Source organism: Rhinolophus sinicus, linkage group LG02, assembly GCF_036562045.2.
Source record: "Rhinolophus sinicus isolate RSC01 linkage group LG02, ASM3656204v1, whole genome shotgun sequence".
NCBI lineage: Eukaryota > Metazoa > Chordata > Mammalia > Chiroptera > Rhinolophidae > Rhinolophus > Rhinolophus sinicus.
Genome location: NC_133752.1, coordinates 90,376,743 through 90,401,181, shown reverse-complemented (window position 1 = coordinate 90,401,181; position 24,439 = coordinate 90,376,743). Strand labels below are relative to the sequence as shown.

Sequence of the window (24,439 nt, the reverse complement as noted above, 5' to 3'; positions counted from 1 at the left end):
AAGCGATTTAAGCTCTGATAAATATTGACTTTCCATGCAGGACTAGCTACATAATTTGCAAGTCTTAGTGCAAAAGGATATGCAGGGTCCCTTGTTTAAAAATTATTAAACATTTCAAAACGGTGATTGCAGATCATTAAAGCAAGCATGGGGCCCATGTAGGTGTGGAGCTTTGTGTAACTGCACAGGTCCCATGCCCAGGAAGCTGACTGTTTCCATGTTATGAAAATATGGAATTTTGGGACATACAGGTCTGACAAGTAAGTTTGCGAATTTGTTGCAACGATGTTGCTAACCTTTTTTGATATCAGAAGGATTATTCATTATGAATTTGTACCAACTGGACAGTTAATCAAGTTTACTATTTGGAAGTGCTGAAAAGACTACGTGAAAAAGTTAGAAAACCTGAACTTTTCGCCAACAATTTATGTCTCTTGCATCACAACAATGCAACAGCTCACACGGCACTGTCTGTGAGGGAATTTTCATCCAGGGAACAAATAACTGTGTTGGAACACCTTCCCTACTCACCTGATCTGGCCCCCAATGACTTCTTTCTTTACCTGATGATAAAGGAAATATTGAAAAGAAGACATTTTGATGACATTCAAGACATCAAGGGTAGTACAATGACAGCTCTGATGGCCATTCCAGAAAAAGAGTTCCAAAATTGCTTCGAAGGGTGGACTAGGCACTGGCGTCGGTGCATAGCTTCCCAAGGGGAGTACTTCGAAGGTGACCATAGTGATATTCAACAAAGAAGTATGTAGCACTTTTTCTAGGATGAGTTCACAAACTTAATTGTCTGACCTTCGTATTTCATTAAGAATTGCACTGGTTATGTGACAAGAATGAGAGGAGAATTACAAGGGAGTAAAAACAGTTTCTGGAGAACAGGATGTGAATGGAAGAATGCTGACAAATGAAAGAAAAATTGAAGCCCAAAATAATTTCAAGAGAGAAATGCAAGCAGAACAGGGAATTGATTTTCCAGGTGTTATCTGGATGTGGGGCTGGCAGGTGCAGTGTAAGAAGGTGAGACAAGAAGTAACAGAACTGTATTAGTTGGTGCTCACAATTCATCATTTCCCTCCACTAGTGAAGGCAGCCTTGAGATTACACGCAGGCATAAAACTTGGTTCTCACCTCCAAAGAAATTTAACAAACAGACCAGGGAAAACTAATGCTGACTTATGAGGGAAACAAATACACATCAACAACAGAACTACCACACCAGCTATCTAGAAAAATCCACTCAGACCTTCAGGCTTGAATATGAAAAGACAACCAAGAATCACCACACAGAGAATTACAGCAGCAAATATGGGAAAGAACTAGATAAACACACATAAAAAGGGATACTTAAGGAAATGTCATTTAGAAAACAGAGGTATTCCAGTGGGTTATATACAGAGAAATGTCTGTTGGTCGAAACCCTAGCACCAAGGGAAATCACAGATAACCATTCAACTGGGAGGACAGAATCAGTCTAAGAGCAGTAAGTTAGTGGGTTAGTAAAGTTTTCAAGAATAATTCATTAGATTTCCAGGAATGGTGGGGAATGAAAACATGTAAGATTTTAGAGAGATGGTAGAGAAAGTTACGAAAAAGAAAAGCAGTTAGAAATCCTAGTAAGAAAACAATGAAATAATCATTAAATAGAAAGCAAACTAAAACATGGCACAATTTTGAGTGTGGTGTAAGAAAAGTAATTTATCTATCTTGGTATTTTCCCCTTCGTGTGACACAGAGGTTCGTGTTTGAGAGCTGGGTGAGGGGACACAGAGACCACCATGGATTCGTCTTTGACGAGCTCATAATATATTGGGAAGCACAATCGTGGATAAGGAACTAATGGTAGCAACTTCCGATTAGTGGATTCACAACTATAGGAGAAGGACACAGAGAAAGTTTATTTCTACTTTCCCAGAACTTAACCTCGGAGTCGCTTCCTAAACTTCCCCACTTCCGCCCACAGCACGCTGCACTTCAACTACGAACTGAGCCTGCGCTAGCGCTAGTGCGCACGCGCCGTCTCTTGTCCAATCGGAATTCCAAACCGGAATTTGGGTGGCCTAATGTCGGTGAAGGGCGGAGCCTCAAAGCCGAATAACTGACGTGATTGGCCGGCCTCGGGATATTCGTTCTTTTAAGGGCGAAGCCTCGCCTGAGGCCACGTCTAATAAACTGTTCTCCTAATTTGGGAAAGGTCGGGCGCCCGCGCGGGCTGGGCGAGCAGAGGCGCGTAGCACAGAGTGCGCCTGCGCGGAGCGGCGGGACAGGGCGTGTTCATTGTTTGGGTGCGCGTTTATCTCCGGCCGGCCGCATCTCGCTCACCGCGGTAGTGCCAGGGTCCTGCGAAAGCGTGGCCTTTTCACGCCCAACCTGTTAGGTGTTGCCCTCCGCGGTGAGTGTGTGTGGCATTGCATTTGGGTTTGCGGGTCTCCGCTTGGCTGGAGGGGTGCGGGACCCTTGCCACTTTGCTGCTGCGCCCCATCCTCCTCCCTGCAGCCGGACCCTGCCCGCTGATGGCCACTTGGCAGGGCCAGGGGAAACCCGGAGAGTGCCAGCCGGGGTTCTCTCCTTCCTGTCCCTGCACTCTCCTGGCCGTCGCCCACGTGCTTTGTTGTTGTCGTTTGGTACAGATCATGTCCAAGTCTCTGAAAAAGTTGGTGGAGGAGAGCCGGGAGAAGAACCAGCCGGAAGTGGACATGAGTGACCGCGGCATCTCCAACATGCTCGATGTCAACGGCCTGTGTGAGTTCCCAGGCAGGGTCTTCCCGTGGAGGAGCTGGAAGGGCTTTCAAGTTTTCCGAGTAACTGCCGGGGTCGTGGTGGGAGAAGTTGTAATGGGTTGCCTCCCACCCCTGCTTGTAAATGTCCCTTGTCAAGACCTTGATGCAGAAAGTTTGTAATCAGATTGGTTCTGTTTTGACTGGAAAACGAGAATGAGACCCAGGGCAAGAATTACACAGACGGTTGCAGCTGTGCGGCTGTACCCTCAGCAGTTGTCTCTGATTTATAGTAGTTGGATGGATTTTCCACATGGTTTACTTAATAGTCACTTTATGTTTTAGTTGAAAATCATTTTTGAGTCATTTTTCCTTTCTGCTAATATGGCCTTTGGTCCTCGAACAAATGTCACACAAAAATTACATGATAAGGATTCTTACGCTTGGAGTGTGTTCAGCCTTTCTTGACTCATTACCTTTTTCCGGGTTTTTATTGTAACGTATTTCAGGCTTTTGTTATCGTCTGCTTGTTCTATTGTGATGTGTTCCTAACTTTTCCTGTTTTCTCTAGTTTTATTGCCCCTGTAATTTAGTCACCGCGTTGCTTTCAGTTTGTTTTGTTTTGTAACACAGAGTGTTACTTTCTCCTTTAAACGAGGAATTGCAGACTCAGATGCCTGCAGGGGCTAAGTGAGGACAGTTGTGAATTCCTTGATAGTATCCCATCTGAATGGGGAGCTACTGTTACACCCTTGCTCAGATTCAAGCAACTGTTACCACCTGAGGATGTTGGCCCAGTGTTGCCAAGATTTTTCTTTTCTTTTCTGAAAAGCGAAGAATCCAGGTCAAGTTTCCTGATTTTCAGAAGTTGGCAAGGAATTCCAATATTTGAAAAATACTTTATAAAGGTGAAACAAAACACTCTTCAGGCTTCAGTTTGGACCTTCTCCCTTAAACATGTCTCCTGGTTGTTCATTACCAACAATAATGCTTCAAGTTCCTTGTTAGGACAGGCAAGGCCTTCCTGAACCTGATCACAACCTACTTAGCTCCCATCCCTTCCGTGCATTTGGTGTCCCAGTCATACGACTTCATTGCTTTTCCTGAACCAGGGCACACGCTTTCCAGTCTGTGTGCCATTACAGGTATAGTTTCCTCCCTTGCCACCGGAAATCTTACTTTTTATCAAGAGTCAGCTCAGATGTCACAGCCTAGGTGATTCCTTCTCTGTATCAAGCTGACATAGTTACTCTCTCTTCTCTGAAGTTGGATATGCCTTGCTTCCTGACTCTTCATGCTCCAAACTGAAGGATTGTAATGTGTTTTGAATCTAGACGTCTCTCTTCCCCACTGGGAGACTGGAGGGGCTGAAGCTGTGCAGTATTTATATTTGCCTTCTTTATAACAGTGTCTGGAACAGAGTAGGTGCTCAAAAATGTTTGATGAATGAAAGAAAGAATGATGGATTAGGCCTGTGAGTTTACGAGAACCAGACCAGAATGTGAAGTTGGAGAAGAAGCGGGGAGGTCCAGGAGACCCTACAAGATGATAGATTGCTTATGAGGTGTGGAGAGAGCAGATTCACATTTGCTGTGAATCCGTGGTTTCTGGGACAGAGATTGGGGTGGGTGCCATTGGTGCTTCTCAGGAAAGGAAAGCAGATGAAAAGCTGTAGACAGTTTGCATTGGGTGACCCTTAGAAGGACACTTGCCATTAAGCTTAGCTTTTGTACTAAGTAGCATCTCAGCCTCCTGGTATATGTTGGCCTTTCTTTGTGGTGATGGCTTTTCAGTGGCAACAACAGAGCAGATATCTCTGGGACTGAATTGGCAGTTGTGGACCTGGACGTGTCCCCACGCTCTTCCTGCCTGGCTCCACTGTCATGCTGGTGGTCACTGAGGGCAGTGCTGCAATGGAGGGAGAAGATGGTGAGCGGCAAGCAGGAGGCCTGGCTGGGCTGTACTCTTGGCCCCGTGGCTTTCTGTTCCTTGGCACTGTTTTTAATTCTAGCACGGGCTTGAAGAAAGCACTTGCTCTCAGCAGAGGATTGTTACTACTTCTCAGCTTTGAAGAGGATTCTTGATGTAATATTTACAAGTAGGGAGAGAGGCGTGAGCTATTTCAGTTCACTGGCATTATCTCTTTGAGGCCTTGGCTTTTATTGAAGAAGAAAAGATAGCCACTTGCTTCCTGAAAAAGATGTTTCCGGTGTAATATAAGGTGGCGAAAAATAAGATCATACTTACATTTTCCCAGAGAAGTAGCTTAAGGAAGAACAATGGTATTTCCTGGAGTTCAGTGAAAGTGAATTTGGCCTCTGTAGTGTGTACAGACCCAAGGAGTGGCTGCTTTCTGCTCTTAACTCCCTGACTTCTGGCGTCCTGGAGGCTGGAGGGTTCCAGAATGCCTTCAGAAACCCATTCCTCAACTGGAACTCATTTATCAGTAATGCACATAATGCTTACTATATATATTTTAATATTTTACATAGTAAAGTTTGAGTTGGGTGCAGTACTGGTAGTATAAGAATTCCCATATTCCCTTACTTAAAAAAAATTTTAACAGTAATCATGAGTTTTGTGTATTAGTGTGAAGATCTCAAACATGGGAGCGATTCATTTTCAGGGACAGAGAACAGTTACTGCGCCTCAGACTTTCCCTTCATTGTCCTTACTTTTTTCAGTTTCTCAAAAGATAAGCAAGAATTAAGGTTTGAAGATAGCAGTGGAGGTTTTGTACTTAGTCTATGACACGTCTCTAGTTGGGAGAGTTGTGTCTTACAAGCACAGCGCTTCTTCTGAGGCAGTAAATTGCCATTCAAAAATGTTTTCAGGAGCTTAGGTACCAAAAACTTTCTGATGGGGCCAACTTGGTAGGCTGGAGACAGCCAGCAGACAGGTTCTAGAGTTTTCTGCCAGATTCTGGATCTCGTCAGATCTGCCCTGCGAGGCAGCAGAGTACAGTGCTTACGCATGGGGCCTTGGCGTTGAATAGACTGGCTTCAAATTCTCCATCTTCTCCTTAGTGCTGTGAAACTTTAGAGAAGCTGTTTAACCTTTCTGAGCCTCAAGTGTGTCCTCATCAAATGGAGACGTAAGTACCCGCTTGGTAGGACTGGTTTAGTGTGAGTGCACGGACGCATGTCACCTGCTTTAGCACTCTGGCGGTTCCGAGCTTAACGTGACTCTGCACCTGGAGCCTGTAAGCCTCCGATGTCACCAGTTCCAACACAGTCGATGGCCTGAACCAGGAATAGCGTGGGTTATTAGACTGGGGGAGGCATTGGTGTCCCGTGTTGATGTTTTCTGTGGGGCTTATGAGGACCTGGAGGGTTGGCACTTTTGCCTAGATTTAGATTGCTGTATTTCGTGTTTCCTTTTCCTTCATTTTTCCCCCCATATGACATGTAATCTGCACACATGTTCTCCTTAAAGCTTCCAAGAGTAATGGCACTGATTTTATTCTTTTTATTAAAGGAATTGCAGTATAGAAACTATCCCACGCAGCAGTCTTCACCTGGATGTTAAAGCCGCCTTTGCAGGTCCCATTATCAGCTTCCAAGGGAGTTGAGAATCCCATCCGTAACCTGGGAGACTTTTTTCCTTTCTTTTATTTAAGTCTTTTGTGACTTTTTAATTTTTTCAAGTGTATTGCCCTCTGGGTGGTCAGGCCTTTATCATTTCTTTTTCAGGTCAGACTATAAAATATCTTTCCTATCAATCTTAAAATAGAAAAATAGCCTGCCTCAGAGGAAGTGGTCTTTCTAAAGGACCCTGCAAAATAATCCACAAGCATACTCATGGGTATCTGGAAAGCCGTTTCAAAAGCCCCTTTAAACCTGGAAGTGGTCACTTCTATTCGGGATTATCAGTTACAGAAATACCTCATTTGATTGCGCTTCATAGATGATGTTGCACTTTTTTTTTTTTTAATTGAAGTGAAGATCCTTCCCCAGCAAAACGATTATGACCCACTTTGTTGTGATACTGGCTTTATTGCGGTGGCCTGGAACCGAACCTGTGAAATCTCTGAGGTGTGCCTGGAGGCCATCTTGGGGGAAAGATAACAGCTGGGAAAACCGTGTCCTTTAGCTGTAATCGCTATGAGGACCTTTTATGTTTCCGCTCCTCTCAGTGGCCTGTATATGCCCATCTTTGTGTTTTGAAACCTACAGTATCTTGGCCTGAGGAGCCCTTTGCTCTCTCGAGGGAACTCCTTCCCCCCTTGTCAGTTATGCCTTCTCTGTGCACTTGACTCTGAGGAGCTCCCCACCATGCCATCCAGCCCGGTTTAAGTGGCCCTTCTGGGCCTGCTGTGCATGCTTCTGTTTTCTCTGCGCTTGGCATACTGCTTGGGAAAACTGGGTTGAAGAAGGATGCTCTTGCTTTCAGTTGAGAATTCAGGGGAGCTAAGGTGGAAAGTGTAGCACAGGAGAGGGATTGTAGCCTCTGTCTCCTGCCGCAGACTTCTCCCCAAGTTCCCAGAGGGAGGACAGCTTACAACCATCAGCAACACAATACAACTGTTCAGTGTTCGCATTTGGTTTTAGGACAGGGTGAAAACGGAAAATGTTTCATCCAGATAGGAAATAAAAACAAAGAAAAATTGAGGTCCCTTTGGTGTAACTGAACTAATAATGACCTTTTACTCTTTTTCAGTCGTTTGACATTCTGGTTCCAGTTAGCCATGGCCTTTTGTTTTGTTTACTTTGTTTTTTGTTTTGTTTTGTTTGTTTTGTGAGCAGCTTTTTGGTTATTAGCTGTGCAATCTTGGGCACATCACATCTCTGTGCCTCAGGTTTCTTATCTATAAAATGGGAATAATAAGAATAACTACCTCATAGAGTTATTGTCATTATCCGTAAAGTGCCTAGTGTACCATCTGGCATGTCTCAGTCCATTCGGGCTGCTTTAACAAACTACCATAGACTGGGTGGCTCATAAAACACATTTATGGCTCACGGTTCTGGAGGCTGGAAGTCCAGGATCGCGGCATCTGCAGATTCAGTGTCTGGTGAGGACGTGCTTCTGGGTTCACGGACAGCGGTCTCCTCACTGTCCTCACGTGGGGAAAGGAAACATCTACCCTCATGACCTGATCTCCTCCCAGAGGCCCCACTTCCTAATAATATCACAAAATGGGGGTTCGATTTCCAGAAATGAATGTTGGGGGGAACACAAGCGTTCAGTCTATAGCATGGCCCGTATTAGTCTTAATATCCATTGTTATAATTTTAAACTGTTATATCTATGATTGTGTAAAGAGTGCAAAACGATACCTCTTTAGTTTTTGGAATTCTCAGTAATGGCACTTACCTGGTGGCCTTCGCCTGCTGGTCTCACTGTGTCATCACATCTGGACACCCGGTATCTCATTCCTCACCTAATTGAGACTTCCCGGAAGTCAGAGAGGCACGGTCAGTGAGATGGGGTCTGGAGGAGAAGCAGTGGCCTCACACAGCAAGTTCACAGCCATGGACAGGGTGGGAGGTGGCTGGGGTGCCGCAGGGCATTTCTCTGGATTTCAGTTGTGTGCTTATGTCTGTTGGGAATAGCAGACAGGCATAAAAACTGTTGGCAATTTTTCAACTGATAATTAAAATACCATATGTTGCCAATAGCTATTTATTGATTTTTTTTTCCCCTGTTGGGCACTATCTAAGGTGAGTGGGAGTTTCGTCTGTGTTGAATCTTTAAATTGCCCAGTGATAAATTAATATTTGCTCTGTTAAGAAGACTGTAAGCTATTTCATGGATCTAAACTGCTTAGATTTTTCGTAAGAAACTGTAACACCCACTGATTTGCCCTTATCACTATCTCTTAATTGTGATAACCCGTGCGAAAATTGATAGGGATAATAGTTGAAAAGCCTTCCCTGGATCCTTCTTTCGTAAATTTACATTCACCTGGTTTAAAGAAACTCGATCTAGAGGTGTGAGATTCACTATTACACAGCAAAAGCTAGAATTGATTTCTTTCCATCTCATAAAGGCCTATTGCTTCATTGAATAGCAAGTTTGCACAGGTTGATTTGTTTTTGTTTTTTATTTTTTAAAGCAAAAGAGAGCATACAAATGGGGCCAGGGAACAGTCCATGCAGATGAAGTGCCTGGCTCTCAGGGCTCAGTGTTGAGCCTCCGCGCTGTGCTCAGGGTTCTGCAGCCCACACTCCCTGATCCCGGGCTGCTGCAGTACCCCCTCCCCCTCTTCCCACCCCATCACGCCTCTTTTTTCCAGGAAAGAGACATCCTCTTTTTATGGTACTTTATGAAGCTCACAGTCAAAGAAACCTCCCCTTTGTTACGATCTGTCTGATCCAAAGCATCTTTAATATTGGGGAGTTTTGTGACTGCAGTGCATGTCTGATACCTCATCTGAGGGCACAGAGGCTTCTGAATGGAGAGGTGCTGATTCAGTCAGCGTGCTTCCCAAGGAAAGATGGAGCAAAATGGAATTTTCAGCGTCCCCTCTGGACGGATGTCATCATTGTGTGTTGTTTAACAGTGTGAAGGAGTGTCTTGGATTTGGGATGTTAGTAAGGCCAAAAAGACACATGATGGTGTAACATTATCTACTTTATTAGTTTGCTAGGGCCGCCATACAAAATGCCACAGACGGGGGGCGGGGGGATCTTAAACAACAGACATTTTGTTTTTCACAGTCGAAAGGCTAAGAGTCCGAGATCACAGTGTGGGCAGGGTTAGTTTCTCCTGAGGCCTCTCTGCTTGGCTTGCAGATGGCCGCCTTCTGGCTGTGTGCCCACGTGCTCTTCCTTCTGTGCGCGCATGTCCCTGGTGTCTCTGTGTGTCCACCTCCCTCTTCTCATAAGGACACCAGTCCGCTTGGATAATGGCTCACCTTAGCGGCCTCCTTTTAACTTGATCCTCTTTTAAAGGCCTTATCTTCAAATAGAGTCACATTCGAAGATACTGGAGGTTAGGGCTTCAACAGTGGAATCTTAAGGAGCCACAGTCCAGCCCATCACGTCTACATCCTAAGTCTGATTGGTTCATGCGTGAGTGCTTCCGTGGGGCAGGTTCTTCTTACACTTACATAACATCGCCCTAATCGTCAGTGTCTCACCGATGAGCAAGCAGAAGGTTACCTCGCGTCTGTAAGTCCCAGCATCACACAGTCAGTGGCGGAAGTGTAGTGCACACTTCATTGTACCTGACACCTTCGTTCTACGACACCGTGTTGTGTTACTGCCCATCCCTGAAATGCAGCAGGGGCCTGGCTCAGATGTCCAGGACTGGGATTTCCGTAGCTGACGGGGCAGCCGGCCTTACCTTAAGGCATTCGGTTTCAGAACGCTTGAAAACACTGAGCTGGGCAAATAAAATGCATCATTTGGCCAGCCTGCCAGCCCGGAAACTTAGGTATTGTTGCAGAGCTTTTAATTGTTGAAGGAAACACTAGAAGCAACTTACTCTCTGTCTGGTCGATATTAACTGTGAACCCTCCCCTTTTCCTTAAACTGTCAATCTTAACTGAATTTAGAGCTCAGATACAATATCTTTTTGCACTGGATATTCATTTTTTTCTGTATTCAAACTTAGAACATTAGCTTAGAACACTGAAGTGCGGTGCTAGAGAAAATTGTGTTTGGGAAATACTGGTTCATACAGTTTAACAGAATAAAGCCTGCATTATATGAAACGGTAGCTTTAGTTGTAATTTGCCTATACTTCATAAAGAGCCTTTCATTTAATACATTTTCTGTGCATCTGTTAATTATTCCTCTGGACTCAGAATAGTTCAGAATTCACAGGTAAGCTGGGCCAAATGAAAGTCACACATCAGACTAGGCAGTTAATTGGAAGGGGTCTTGACCTCTGAGTTTTTTAGGATAGTGCAGATCAGAAATTGGTGACATGGTTTGCAACATCAAATGTTCATATGTAAGTGGTTTTTTAGAGTTGTAAATATTTGTCTTCAGGCCATGTGAAAGATACCTGTTTAACGTATTATATATTTGTGTTCTGCCAGTTGTATAAACTTTATTAGAGGGGTGAAAAAACAAATATATTTATATATATAATTAAAGTGCCATATATATTAATACATGGAGTGTATTAAATACACACACACACACACACACACGTTGCTTATCACGTGCCAGGCATTGTACTAAGCTCCACATACGGCTTATTTCACTTAAACCTCACAATTTCATTATCCTCTTCTTCATCGTCATCCAGTGTATCGCTGAGAAAACAGATTTCTAGAACTGAAGTAACCTGCTCCAAGTCACACAGCTAATAAGTAGAGCCAGGATTGGAACCTGGCCAGTTAGACTTTGGAAGCTGTGTTCTTAGCTTATGCCATCTTGCCTTATTCATGTACTAACGATTTTGATAGGCTCGTGTACATATAAAGATAAAACAGCTAGTTTAGCAAGTGGACACTGAGTGCCTGCTGCCAAACTGGTCCCTTCTGGAAACCATGGGACCTGCCTGTAGGGACTAATGATTCTGCATCAATTTAGGAATGTGTTCACGGATGTCCACAGATGCTGACCTGCCTGGGCTTGTGCCCCTTGGCCGAGGAAACAAGAATCCTCTTTTTTCCAAAGCACTTACACATACTTAAAAAAAAGAATCCACTTCAAAAAAACTTTATGGATAAGTGCATATGTGACAGTACAGATTGACATAGTTTCCAACCAAGAAGTGCAATGCGATCAGCGCCTGGGAGCTGCCCCTCCCAGTTTCTTCTCAGCGACTGTCCTGATTCTAAAGCAGAGATTAGTTTTGCCTGTTTTTGTGTATTCTTTTTTTAAAAAAGGATTATTCAGTGTGTACTGTTGAGTATCTGATTCTCTTGCTGAGCATTGTGTCCTAGAGATGCATTCACGCTGTGAAGTTGTTTACAGATTCAGGGAGTGACTGCACCACCGTTTATTCCTCCGTCTGCTGTTGCTGGACATGTGGGTCATTCCCAGGTTGGGGCTGTTACAGATAGTGAATATACGGTGAACACACGAAAACATGTCTTAGTGAACACATACATGCATTGCTGTTGGTTGTAGATCTAGGAGTGGAATTGGTAGGTTGTGGAGTACACAGTTGTACATACTTTTTAAAATGGAAGGGAAGGGTCACCCAAAAGGGGGAAAACATTTGTCCCCCTTTATCTGTGGTTTTTCCTCCCACAGTTTCAGTTACCTGTGGTCATTCTTGCTCCAAAAATGTTAAATGAAAAATTCCAGATATAATCCATAAGTTTTAAATTGTGCACTGTTCTGAGTAGCGTGATAAAATCTCGTGCCATCCACCTCCCTCCCAGGATGTGACTAATCCCTTTGTCCAGCATCTGCACACTGTATATTTCCTGTCTGTTAGTCAGTGAGTAGCTGTGGTTATCAGATCTACTGTTACAGTGTTGTAGAGCTTGTGTTCAAGTAACCATTATTTTACTTAATGGCTTAAAGTGAAAGAGTAGTGATGCTGGCAATTTGGATATGCCAGAGAGAAGCTGCAACGTGCTTCCTTTAAGTGAAAAGGTAAGATATTTTAAGAGAGAGAAATGACCATCTCATAACTTTTATTACAGTGTATTGTAATTATTCTATTTTGTTATTAGTTATTAATCTTTCTGTGACTAATTTATAAATTAACCTTTATCGTAGGTATGTATATATGAGGTGTGACAAAAAATTACAGTGAATGTTTACATTTAAAAAAAATGTACTACAGTAAAAGACACATTGCCATTAATCCCCCGCAAAACACTCTTCCTTTGCTTTGAACACACTTATCTTGTACTGTCATGGCTGCCTCAATGTTCTGAATCGATTCATACATTTTCTTTTCATGGTAATTTTGCCTTTGGGGAAGAACCAGAAGCTGCATGGTACCAGGTCCGGTGAATAAGGTGGATGAGGACACACCATAATGTTTTTATTTGACAGAAATTGCCATATACCAAAAGCTATGTGTGACACAGATCCTTTCTGTTGTGATCACAAAATATGGTTAATGCTGCTGCTGAGTGCCATCCAACGGAAAGGCAGGGATCTTCAGTATGGGAAGCAGCACATCGAACCTCAGTAACAGCGTGTGACAAGTTTCAACTTGTTAGGTGCAGTCAGTCGGGTGTGAGCTACAGTAGAGAGAAGGTATGTCTTCAAGTGTGCTGTAAATCATCCTCCATCATGACAACGCTCCGTGTCACACATCGCTTCTGGAATACGGCAATTTCTGTCCAATACAAATATTTTGGTGTGTCCTCATTCACCTTATTCAATGGATCTGGCACCGTGCGACTTCTGGCTCTTCCCCAAAGTCAAAATGATTCAGGACATCGAGGCAGCCACGACAGCACAACTAAAGACACTCACGAAAGAGGACTTCCCGAACTGCTTCAGAAAGTGGCAAGAATGATGGGATAAGTGTGTTCGAAGTAAAGGGGAGTATTTTGTGAGGGATTAATGGCAATGTGTCTTTTACTGTAACACTTTTTTTTTAACCACTGTAATTTTTGATCACACCTCATATAGGAAAAAACATAGTATATAGAGGGTTCAGTACTAGCCGTGGATTCATGCTTCTTCTAGGGGTCTTGAAATGTGTTCCCTGTGGCTAAGGGGGGACTGCTTTAATAAAGGAGGCAATAAAACACTATGGCACATTATAGAATATAAGTGTCATATAGGAGGTAAACTGATTTGAAACTCCCATTAAAAGGGAAATGGGTAAAAGTTTTTTCAGCCATAGTAAAATGTTCAAGGTACAGAGTCAGTTTTATTCTATATCTACCTATGTTTTCCTTTTTCTTTTTTTTTGGGGGGGGGTTGGGGGGGTTGTCTAACTGATTAATTTTATTGTGTAAAGTATTTTATTTATGTAACATAAAATAGCTGTAGTTTTAGAAAACAGTTACAGAACCCTAGGAATCAAAATACGTAAGCTCCTCGTTTTATTTACAGAGACGGGAACTGTGGCTCAGAGAAGTACAGTGATTTTTCTCAGGTTTCACAGACACCAGAATCAGAACTCAGACTACAGCCAAGGTTTCCAGATCTTGAGCTACTTCTTTCCAAAATGGGAAAATAACATTCACACCTGGATGAAGTCTTCTTTACAAGATTGTGGAAATTCCCAACATAATAAAAAATATAATCCTGAATGGGAAAATTCCTTTCTTTCTTGAATAAAATATGACAGTTATATAAAGAGACTCAAAGCAAAGCAGCCACAGTTTCCAGCAGCATGAGACCCAGATTATAAAGCCATCAGATCCCGGATTTCTCTGGAGCACAGATAATCTCGTTTTGAAGATGGAAGTCTGAATTAAGTTATTTGATTCTGTGAAACAAACAAAAGATAAGAAAGCTAATATTTATGTAATGCCTGCTACAACAATATGCAGTGCTGGGCACATTATAACCACTCACTAAATCACACAAGTTAAAACAAGGTAATAACAATAGCTAATGTTTCCCAAATGCTTAAAATGTGGCTGGCGCGGTGGTAAGAACTTGGTTACCTCATCTATTCCTCAATCACCCTGTACGATAGTCCCATTATTAACCACCTCCTTTGCAGTTTTAGCTGAGAAAAATGAGGCGCAGAGACTTTGAGTGACTTGTCTATGGTTTGGGAGCGAGTGAGCAGAGAACCCTTTAAAGGTCCAAACAAGAGACTGATTCATTCTGACCTGTTTTTTGTTGTTGTTTTGTTTTTGTTTGTTTGTTGTTGTTTGTTTTTACGGGCCAAACATAGCAAACAAAGATCCACAAATGACCTATTGCATGCCCTTTCAACATGTCCCAAAGATAAAAAGGTTAATTTCCTCCCCCCCAACACCCAGTGGAGACACGGACAGTAGCCAATGTGTGTACTTTCCTTTTTGTACAGTACGGTGTATTCTCAACCTCCATGCGTCCCCGGAGATAAACAGGTGGGGGTGGGGGCTGGGGGCACAGGCACTGTTTTCCTTTTTTCATCCCAGGGCCTGATGGTAGACGTTTCTCTCTGATTCTTCATTTCTCTTCTCAAGCAGTGGTTCCCTGCACCATCTTCTATACCTCTCCCCTCAGCCCAAGAGCCCGTTTCCCTGTAAAGACAAACCCCCTCTAGAGGCAGGAAGACCGGAATCTTAGACCTGCTGCCTACACAAGCGAAGTGGTTCTCGGAGCTCAAAGAGCCAGAAACCTTCGGCAGCAACTAAATAGTTGACCTCTGTGCTGCCTGCTACCACCTACACCCATGGCAGGAGTTGCTCTCGGGAGCAGTTCACTGCTGCTTTTACCCTTGGCTTTCAGCTTCTCCCCACGCAGTTCCTTATCCTGACCTCCAAGTGCTGCCTTCTCCAGTCTCAGATAACTCGTCTCCCGGACTGACACTCCTCAGCTGCCCCCAGCTCAGACCTGGTATGTTTTCTGACCAGCTACTGGGCCCTCCTAGTTCTCCCGGCATGATGTGTCTCCCACAATCCTGCTCCGGCCTCTTCCCCCGGCCTCTCTCCTTCACACACAGATCCAGCAAACAGGTGTGTCCCAAGTGGCACCCACAAACCATCGCCTCCACGCCTTACCCCAAAGACCATTAGACTCTTCACCGGACCTCCTGCCCCACTAGAGCTCCCATGGTGAGAGCTTCCAAACAGCCTGTGCTTCGCTGAACAAATGCAGAATTTCCTAATTACTGATCATAACCATCGGTTTTTGAGTACCTATTCTGTATGAAGGGGAAAAATCATTATGTAGTAAGAATGTTAATCCTTTGCCTGTCATATGCAATGGTCCCCACTTACTGCCCGGGATACATTCCAAGACCCCCAGTGGATACCTGAAACCACAGATAGTGCTGAATCCTATATACCGGGGGTGCCAAAAAATGTGTACAAGTGGACACTTTGGTCAGTGTTGTTCAAGCAGTAGTTCGCCATCATCAGAAGTGTCTGGACGCTGATGGTAACCACTTTGAGCACTTCTTGTAATTGCAGAAGTCAAACATGACTTGTATTCATCTTTTGTTATTGGTATATATTGAGTGTTACCATTTCAGTAACAGTTTTCCTTTCTTAAAATGTGCATACATTTTTTGGCACCCTTTGTATAATGTTTTTTCCTGTACAGACATACCTCTGGTGAAGTTTGTAAAGTAGGCACAGAGAGAGATTAACAGCAAGAACTAATAATAAAATAGAACAATTACAATATATATGAGTGTGGTATTTATCTCTTTCAAAATGTATTACTGTACTATACTCACTAAAGGAAGCACGTTACGGCTCCTGTCTGGTGTATAGGGACAGGCAGCATCAGTACCGTTGTGCTTTGGGCCATTAGGTAAAATGAGGGTCACTTGATCACAAGCGCTGCAGTAGTTCAGTGGATCTGATAACTGAGAGGTTTGCTAAGTGACTGATGGGTGGGGAGTGTCTGCTGGACAAAGGGGTAATTCACGTCCTGGGTGGGACAGACTCCTGACATTTCGTCACGTGACTCATAACGGTGCTCAAGTTCAAACTTACGAACTGTTTATTTCTGGAATTTTCCAGTTAGTATTTTAGTCCATGGTTGACCACAGGTAAGTGGAATTGTGAAAAGTGAAGAGGCAGGTAAGCAGGGGACGACTGTATTACAGAGTAAGCTTGTTGAGGGCAGTAACTGTGTCTAACACATAGTCTGTGCCTCTCACACCACGTTAAGTACGGTCTTGCAAGACGGTCATAATTTGCTGAGTATTTGTTAATACTGTCCTATTCAAATCTCCAGAGCAATTAATGACTTTGTATGTATCTTAGTTAATTACTATATTTTTATCTTTAATTTTTCTAGACGTCTTCAGAAATATAATCGTCCTTTTTTTTTTTTCCTGAAGTGATGTGTTTGGATGGGAATGACGTGGGCTCCACGTTTTTAATAACACAGTGACTTGGATCTAGGATCTTTTGACTTAATCCCAATGGATGCAAAGCCCACCATCAATGACCAGCTCATGGGGGGGGGCAGTTTCTCAGCACATGTGATTTCTTTGCTCTTATTTATGTACAGAAAGAGGTAGTAAAGTTTTTTCAGTGGTCACACATGATGAATTGCTTTCTGTTGAATGAAAGACCAATTAATTATGATTGATAGACCCTTTATCTGTAAATAGAATTCAGTCAAGTAATCAATTTTGAAAACTTGTTCCTAAAACGTTTCCAACTCTCCAAAATAATTAGTCGTAAAGGAAAGCTTTCCTACCATGGTGATTTTTTTCTTTCTTTTTTTTTTTTTTTTGAAATTTTAAATTATGAATGAAATTCGAAAGAAATGTTTTTATGATTCTGAGTGTGTTGATGAATGTGGTATTTATATTATATCTTGGTTCCAAACATTTTATTGTCTGTCTTTAATGTATTGTCAGAATCTACATGTTTAAGATCTGAATCTGTATCCTACTATCAAGGGTGAAATAACTTCAGCCATGTAACATGGGCAGGCATTTTAATCATGAATCGTTTAAACGTAAAACCCAGCTTCCTGCTGCTGACATCTGTCTGGGTCCCACACCCCTGTTGAATCTGTGAATTAGGGTTATTTAGGACTGTTGCTGTGTTTAGCCTACTGGGGAGCCAACATGGAAAAGCCATTGGAACCGTAATGCATTTTGAGTTCAAATTCTTTTTGGCCTACAACTTTGGGAGGACATGAATTAACAGAGGATACTGTTTGCAATGTAATCTGTAGAATTACATAGAATTTGAATGTGGTCCCCTGGAAAGGTCAAACAAGGTAGCTCTCTTTGAATATCCCAGGAGGTATGGTGGTTCTTCCGACATGGCAGCATTTGATATCACAAGAGCTGTCAAAAAGGGGTAAACCATTTGCCTTCTGACGGTAGCAGTGTTTTTCTGATTGCTTCCATTCAGAATGCAGTCGGTGAAGTGAACTGGTGTTGCAGTCTAGTTTTTGTGACCAGCGTTACAGAACCTTCCATCTGGAACCCAAAGATGGCCAATTCCAAACCAGGACAACATTGCAGAAACTTTCAAGTATCATTTCCCCTTATGTCATCCTGGCCGTGTCCGTCCCCCTCACCCCCGCCTGGGGATATAAATGTCATGCTGTGAAGCTAGAACTTTCTACTCTCTTTAAAGTGCTACCAAAGAAATAATTTGCCAAACTGAAAACTAGAGACAATTTCCAGTGTGCCACATCTTTGTAATATGTTGGGTTATTTTGAAAACAGGTCTGTAATTTTATCTTATGGTGCTGTGGATTTCATCATACTTACTTTTCTCATGCTGCCTACTTTATGCTGATGAAGAAGGAAAAAAAAACGAACATATTTTAAATAATAATATGTGCTTCCACATGTTATCTAGTCATGATGGTTCTTTTTCTAGGAAGGTTTAGTTATTCCTTTGATTTTTCCTCTGAATTTATTTAATTAAAATACGGGTGGCCCCTCCAGTCCTGTGCCTTCCCTGTTTTCCATCATTTTTGCTCACATATGAGACCTAGGATTTCTTCCATAACCTCTAGGTTCCATATATCTTCCAAGTCCAGCTTCATTGCCTGGTGTACCCTCTGCCCTGTAGCATTTTTGGATGTGTCATCCATCCCATTTCCTTCTGAACTGCCATGATCCTTGCAGATACACTTGGCTTGTATCCATGATCCTTTTATACCTGGGATTTTGGTGCCTGTTCTGTGGTTCCTAAATTCAGTGACTATAGTTTGTTACCCAAACCAGGATAGTTTTGAGAGGAACAGGAGGCAGAATCTGAGATTGTCCCAGGCTTCCCAGAGTGTGTGGCTGCCGCTACTCCTGTGAGGGTCTCCAAGTTGGACTCGGTGCTCTGAGTGTGCTCAGTAAATACCAAGCAAGTGAGTCCTTGCTTGTCTCTCTTGAGAAATTTTTGAACCAACCAGTTCCTCTTGTAGCGTTTTCCTGCTGATTGCCTTTTTGGCTAGAGTACGAATGATCATAAATCATGTATACAGTGCCAGCAACCTCACCTCCCTCCCAATTTTGTTTCCCACTCTTCATTTTGGCCCAATACAGTGTTCAGCAACATGCCATTTCTAAAGGCTAGAGAGAGGATAGCCAAGGCACAGTAACATTTAACTGTGTCAATTCACTTCTTAGCTGGCTCTTGAAATATATTCTACTTTGAAAATAGCTGGGCAAAGCATAGTTGAATATGACTCTAGGAATTTTAATAACAGTTTTCACTGCTCTGGCAGTGCTCATTCTTGACAGTTTATGGTAGCAGGACAATTACAGTGTTCTTCACACAGTGGAAGACCTCCCAGTGTGTGATTCAGGTTAGCAGGGCAGGTCAGTGGGTATAGCCTGCTTCCATTTTCCCAACATGCTTGACTACAATAGCTTTTGTACTTTTAAATAATCTGTTCTATTTTGGTAGACCTTTTCTTCCTTCTTTTTTAACAGTGTAGTTTCCATACAAGACTCACAATGAACTCACCATTGTTAAGTGGAAAGGAGTGGCTGGTTTTATAAGGACGTGTGCTGCTACTTGGTCTTTGCCTGTACCAGGCTTTGTGACTGATTTTGTGATTTTTGATTCTGTCCAACCCAACTGCCCTTCCCACAGACCCTGCCCAGCCTCCTTTGTTGCCTTAAATATTTTAAAGATCTTTTTTAACTTTTTTTTCCCCAGTTCTAATTTTTCTCCCTCTCACCTACTTTATTTAGCATGTATCCCTATAACAATAGTGAGAAAGGAAAAGACATCCTAGTGGTGTGATCAGCTGAAACAATAATTGGATTTCTCTTATCTATTAAAAAAAAAGTTTTAAATTTTATAACTTCCTTTCTTGCTAAGTGCTTATTGAATGACACAGTGAAATGATTGGAAAGAACCAGCTTTCCCTAATTAAATCTTTCATTGGGAATGTTAGTTGGGAGAAGAGCAAAAATTTTTTTCTTTTTAATTAGTTGTGATATTTTAGAAAAAATTAAGGCAGGAGGAAGAGATGGGATTATCAGTTTTCTTTTGTAATCAATTGATTTCTGTGACACTCAGATGGAGTGTAACAGGCCACTAGTTGTCTGCTAGTTTCATTTTTCCCCATCTTTTCCTGATTTAGTTCACTCCTAATTTTGACCAGCACATGGTCACCTGGAATACAGACTGCATTTCCCTGCCTCTCTTGCAGCTAGACATCACTGTATTACAAAATTTTGATTAATTGCTTATAAGTGGAAGTGTCATATGCAATTTCTTGGAAGTTTCCTAAAGGAAGAAGGCTTTCCCTCCCCGCCCCCCACCCCACCACACACACTTTACCATCTTCCTGAAGGGTAGACCTGATAGTTAAGCTCAGGCACCCATCTTGGACCATGAGACATAACCCATGCAATGGGGATAGTTGGGGAACAAGCAACAGGCACCTCTGGATTGCCTGTGTGTACATGAGAGAGAAATTCCTGTTTTGTGTAACCCCTTTGTTTGTGGTTTGTTCTCACGTGGAGCTAGCTGGTCAGCGTCTCAACTGATATATCTGTGCATCTGTTTCATCTTGTTTGGTACAAGTGCAGCTCTTTGAGATTTTTTTTTTTTTATGTCATACTGTATAACTCAGAGGTAAAGGCATGCTTTATTTGGTAGACAAAAGAGTCTTAACTCTTAGAAGTGAAAATGTCTGAGATGTTCTTCAGGGTCTACAGTCTTAAATGTCACATGGGAAGCTATTATTGTGACTTTTAGAAACTGAAGAAATGCTCATCTGCTTTGCCTTTCCCCTTTCCCTAGTGGTTCTGTCCTAAAGCCAGTAAGTGGGGTAGAGAAAGAGAGGTGCCCGGTGTTTGGGGAGGCATGGTGGCCTAGAGCGGGGTGTGGGAACCCGAATGGGGTGAGGAGAGCATCTGTGTGGGATGGGGAGCCTGGCTTGGGAAGTCCAAGGTGAGGCAGGGGGAGGCGGATGGGGGCGGATAAGAAGGGTAAGCCTGAGCAGAATGCGGAGGTGTCCTGGTCGGAGGAAGGGGTGGAGAGGTGATTGGTTACTGCATTACTACACAGGGAGTTGAAAGGACTCGGAAGAATCCGTAGAACCTACTCTTACGTGGCTTAGAGGAATAAGCAGGGACAGATGACCATCAGGGGCCTGAGAGGCTCACTGGTGACTCCCCAGGGTGGTTTCTTAGCTGCCCAGGACATATTTCACCTCCAGATATGAACCATCACAACATCTAGAGGACTCAGAGTTTCAGGAGAGCACAGGCAGTAGCGTCCAGCCTGGTATTTTCTGCCCGCCTGGTCATACACGTGTACTCAGGTGTAAGCCATTAGTTTGCACATCCGTAAACTTGTCAACAGGTTGGCCCTGGGGGCCTTCAGATTGTTTTCACCTTTAAACAGAACATCATGCATCGCTAGGTAGCCTGATTTTGTCCAGGAGTCAGTACCAGACTTCTGGTGTGCCTGCAGAGAAGCATAGAGGCTTAGGGTTTCCGGGCGAGAATTCCCGCCTGTTCTAGTGAAATTTTCTCACTTTCCCATTCCCGAATCCCGAGAAAAGTTGGTTGGGAAATTGGGAAAATCGGTTCCTTGAACCCAGTAATACCAACAATGGGAACTAAGCGTACTACTCACAATGTATCTCTTAGACATTTTTCCTATTTATTGCTAGGGTTTCAGGGCGGGAATTCCTACCCATTCTAGGGAATTTTTTTTGCTTTTCGCTTTTCTGTTCTCAAATCCCAAGAAAAGTTGGTCAGGAAATCGGGAAAATCGGCTCCTTGTACCCAGGTGGTTCATAGTATCGGGTGCCACTTTGTGGAGACGATTCATGGTGGAGAACAGAAAACAGTTTGTATCTCGGGATTCAGGAACGGGAAAGTGAAAAAAATTCCTGAGATCGGGCGGGAATTCCCACCCGGAAACCCTACAGCTGTCCCAGTCTAGCTGTGAGACACTTCTGTGCAGTTACATACAGAAGTAGTGATTAAGTAGGCAGGTTAAAGGTCATGGAAGCCAGAGTTCTCACTGTTAGAGAAGGGAATTACAAATATGGAAAGGGAGGAGACTAGAATGAACCGTGTCATGCTGTATTGGAATTGGATGTGGTGGTGCGAATGCATGTTTTCAGTAATATAGATAATGAAGTCTCTGTGTGTGTGTGTGTGTGTGTGTGTGCGTGATGCTGAGCATACAGTGACATTTTAGAGCCCTAAACAAAATGGAAGGCAGATCCCTTTTATTGTTGGGGCTTTTTTTTTTTCTTTTTTGGTGGATCTGTGTTCGTATTTTTTCTTTATACTTGGAAAAACCATCTTTTAGGCAAACCTAACGTTGTTTAGCAGATTAAACCTCCGTGGTAATGTTTGAAAATTGCTGTGCATTAAAACGTCAACCAACATTTTTTTACAGGACGTTTTTATTTTTTGATCATCTGGTAGTGAGTAGAAGAATTTCTGGGTTGACAGTGGGCGTCGATGAAGTAATGTGCTGCCAGCCTCTGTTACGTGATCTTTCTGCCTTGATGTGATAGTTTTTAGCTCAGGGCTTTGGGCCTCTGCACACTGCTGGCTGGTTCTCCCATGGGCACGGTTTGTTGAGCTGGATGACTAAGGCTGGGCCCGCAGAAACCAGATCTCCAAGCAAAACTGACTGGCCCTGGTAACGTCTGGTCCTGTGACATTAATCGCATTAGCTCCAACTTGCTGTGCTAATCACACCGCTAATTACATGACTTTTCTTAATTTGGTGTTGCATTTAACAGACAGTGTTCTATGAATCCTTGCTTCTGTTTTTGTGAGTGGTAACACTTCAACCTGTGAAAATAATTTAGCACTTTGCCTTGTAGGAGTGTAGCTCTAATTTGGATACGTGAACTGACTGTGATTTTTTTTCTTTTTTTTTTCTTTTACAGTCTCCTTAGCCCACATCACACAACTGGTCCTCAGCCACAACAAGCTAACAAGTGAGTTGACTTTATCATTTGTTTCCCAGTTTCTGACTTTTAGGTAGTAATGTGTGATTCCGCTGATTCCTTTTTTTCCTTTGAAGACACTAATGACAATTGTTTATTTGGGGAAACCTAATATTTATTTTGGTGACACTAATATTTATTAGCATATTGTGATCCTGTAGTTTTGTACTTTGCTCTGTCTTGAGGATTCTTTCCTATTGTGTGTGTAAAGTGAAGGGAAAAAAATGACATTGCTTTTCTGGGAATGGTCCTGAATTCAGGGATGGTGAATGCTGCAGTGACCTGAACGGATGGGCCATGCATTAGTGTTCCATGAAAAACAATTATCAAAAAATATTAGAATAAGAGTTCTTTGCTTTCATCTAGATTTCCTCCTCAGAGGGGAAAATTTAACTGTTGATATGCTTTTCTGCCCTGTTTGATAGGGGAAGAAAACCACACAGTTGCATAAATTATATAAATTTGCATTTGCCATTTTCAAATTCTTGAATCTGGTTTCCAAGAAAAATTCCGTGGGGTATTGGTAGTGAGTGTCACAGTGTGGTTAACATATACCGCAGTAGATTTAATACCTGCTTTTATAAGAATACCTTGTGTGAATGATTTTATTGTCAGAGCTGTGGCTTTAAAGACTTTAATGACAGGGACCCACTCTCCTTTCTCATTCCTAATTGACTGTCACTTCTTTGTGCTTGCCATATTTCCTGCAGACCTGAATGATTTTCTAATCATGTGGCAAGAATTTGTTCGGGAGCTTTCCGAGTTCAATGAAATTGAGCAGAATGTCATCTTGAGGGATTTGTGCCATTAATTTATGTGCGTATGTGCGTCATATACAGCTTGAAGCAATGTCACAGAGCTGTTGATAATCTCGAATTAAGAGTGGCAGGGCCCCTCGTGTGGAGGAGACAGGCAGATTAGTTCATTTTTAGCAAAAAGCACGGATTTGTCAGGCAAAGGTGCGGGGGGCACAATTGTCCTGTTTGAGTTGCGGGGGCCACAGCAGCTGAAAGTGAGGGCTACAGGTAACGTGTAATCCTTTCTGTAACAGGCAGTATGCTGTCACCTTTATTGTTTTTTGTAGCAAACAGTCCTGTTGTCCCCTGAAACCCTAATCCCAGTCAGAGGGGTTTAGCTGTTTGTTTGGAAGGCTGGACGGCATCCTCACTAAATGCCCCAAGATTTTGTGAGCAGAAACTCCTCAAGCTCATTACTGCATAGTTCATAAAAACGTTTCTTCATTGCCGAGATTACCATTATTAGAGCTGCGTCATTAGAGCAAATCAGTTTACATTCAAACAGAAAAACAAAACATGTTTTATTCCTACTATATTCATTAATTGATCTGTTCTTTACAAAATCCTTCAGATAGTTTTAGTTTATTTTTTTTTTAACATGTCCACAAAGATGGGAATCTGAGGGATCGATGGATGGTTTCTTCTTCTAGGTATGTAATGTAAAATTATTTTAGGCATAAACATGGAGTTAAATTGTGCTGCTCTTAAAGAGGCTGACTGTGAATGGATCCCAACTTCATGTTTCTTCTTCTTTGCCTGATTTTTTTTTTTCTTTTTTCCTCATTTCAGACACTCTTGACCTAATCCAGTAAACTCTAATTAAATGTCTTGGTAAATTCTGTTTCAAGCCATTGTGAGGGGTGTCAGTGACACCCAATCTGTTCCACTAAGGTCAAATTAGCATCTCTTCCTATTTTTCTGGCATTTAAATGAATGACTTTGCTATGGTTTTTCAAGTGTTTATAGTAAATATGTCTATTTGATGGCAATATAAATATGCATGGTGTGTAAG

General features: G+C 42.6%; 1 protein-coding gene across 2 annotated transcripts in view; it reads left to right on the top strand.

Moving 5' to 3' along the window:
* Positions 1-2,157: 2,157 nt before the first annotated feature.
* RSU1 (Ras suppressor protein 1) overlaps positions 2,158-24,439 on the top strand; it is a 171,392-nt gene continuing 149,110 nt past the window's right edge. Inside the window, exons 1-3 of one of the 2 annotated variants that reach the window (XM_019746074.2) lie at positions 2,158-2,407; positions 2,646-2,757; positions 22,571-22,621. In XM_019746074.2, coding sequence (XP_019601633.2) covers positions 2,649-2,757; positions 22,571-22,621 — 160 coding nt within the window. In that variant the 5' untranslated portion in view covers positions 2,158-2,407; positions 2,646-2,648. The remainder of the gene's footprint in view (positions 2,408-2,645; positions 2,758-22,570; positions 22,622-24,439) is intronic. The other variant, XM_019746076.2, reaches the window with a different exon arrangement.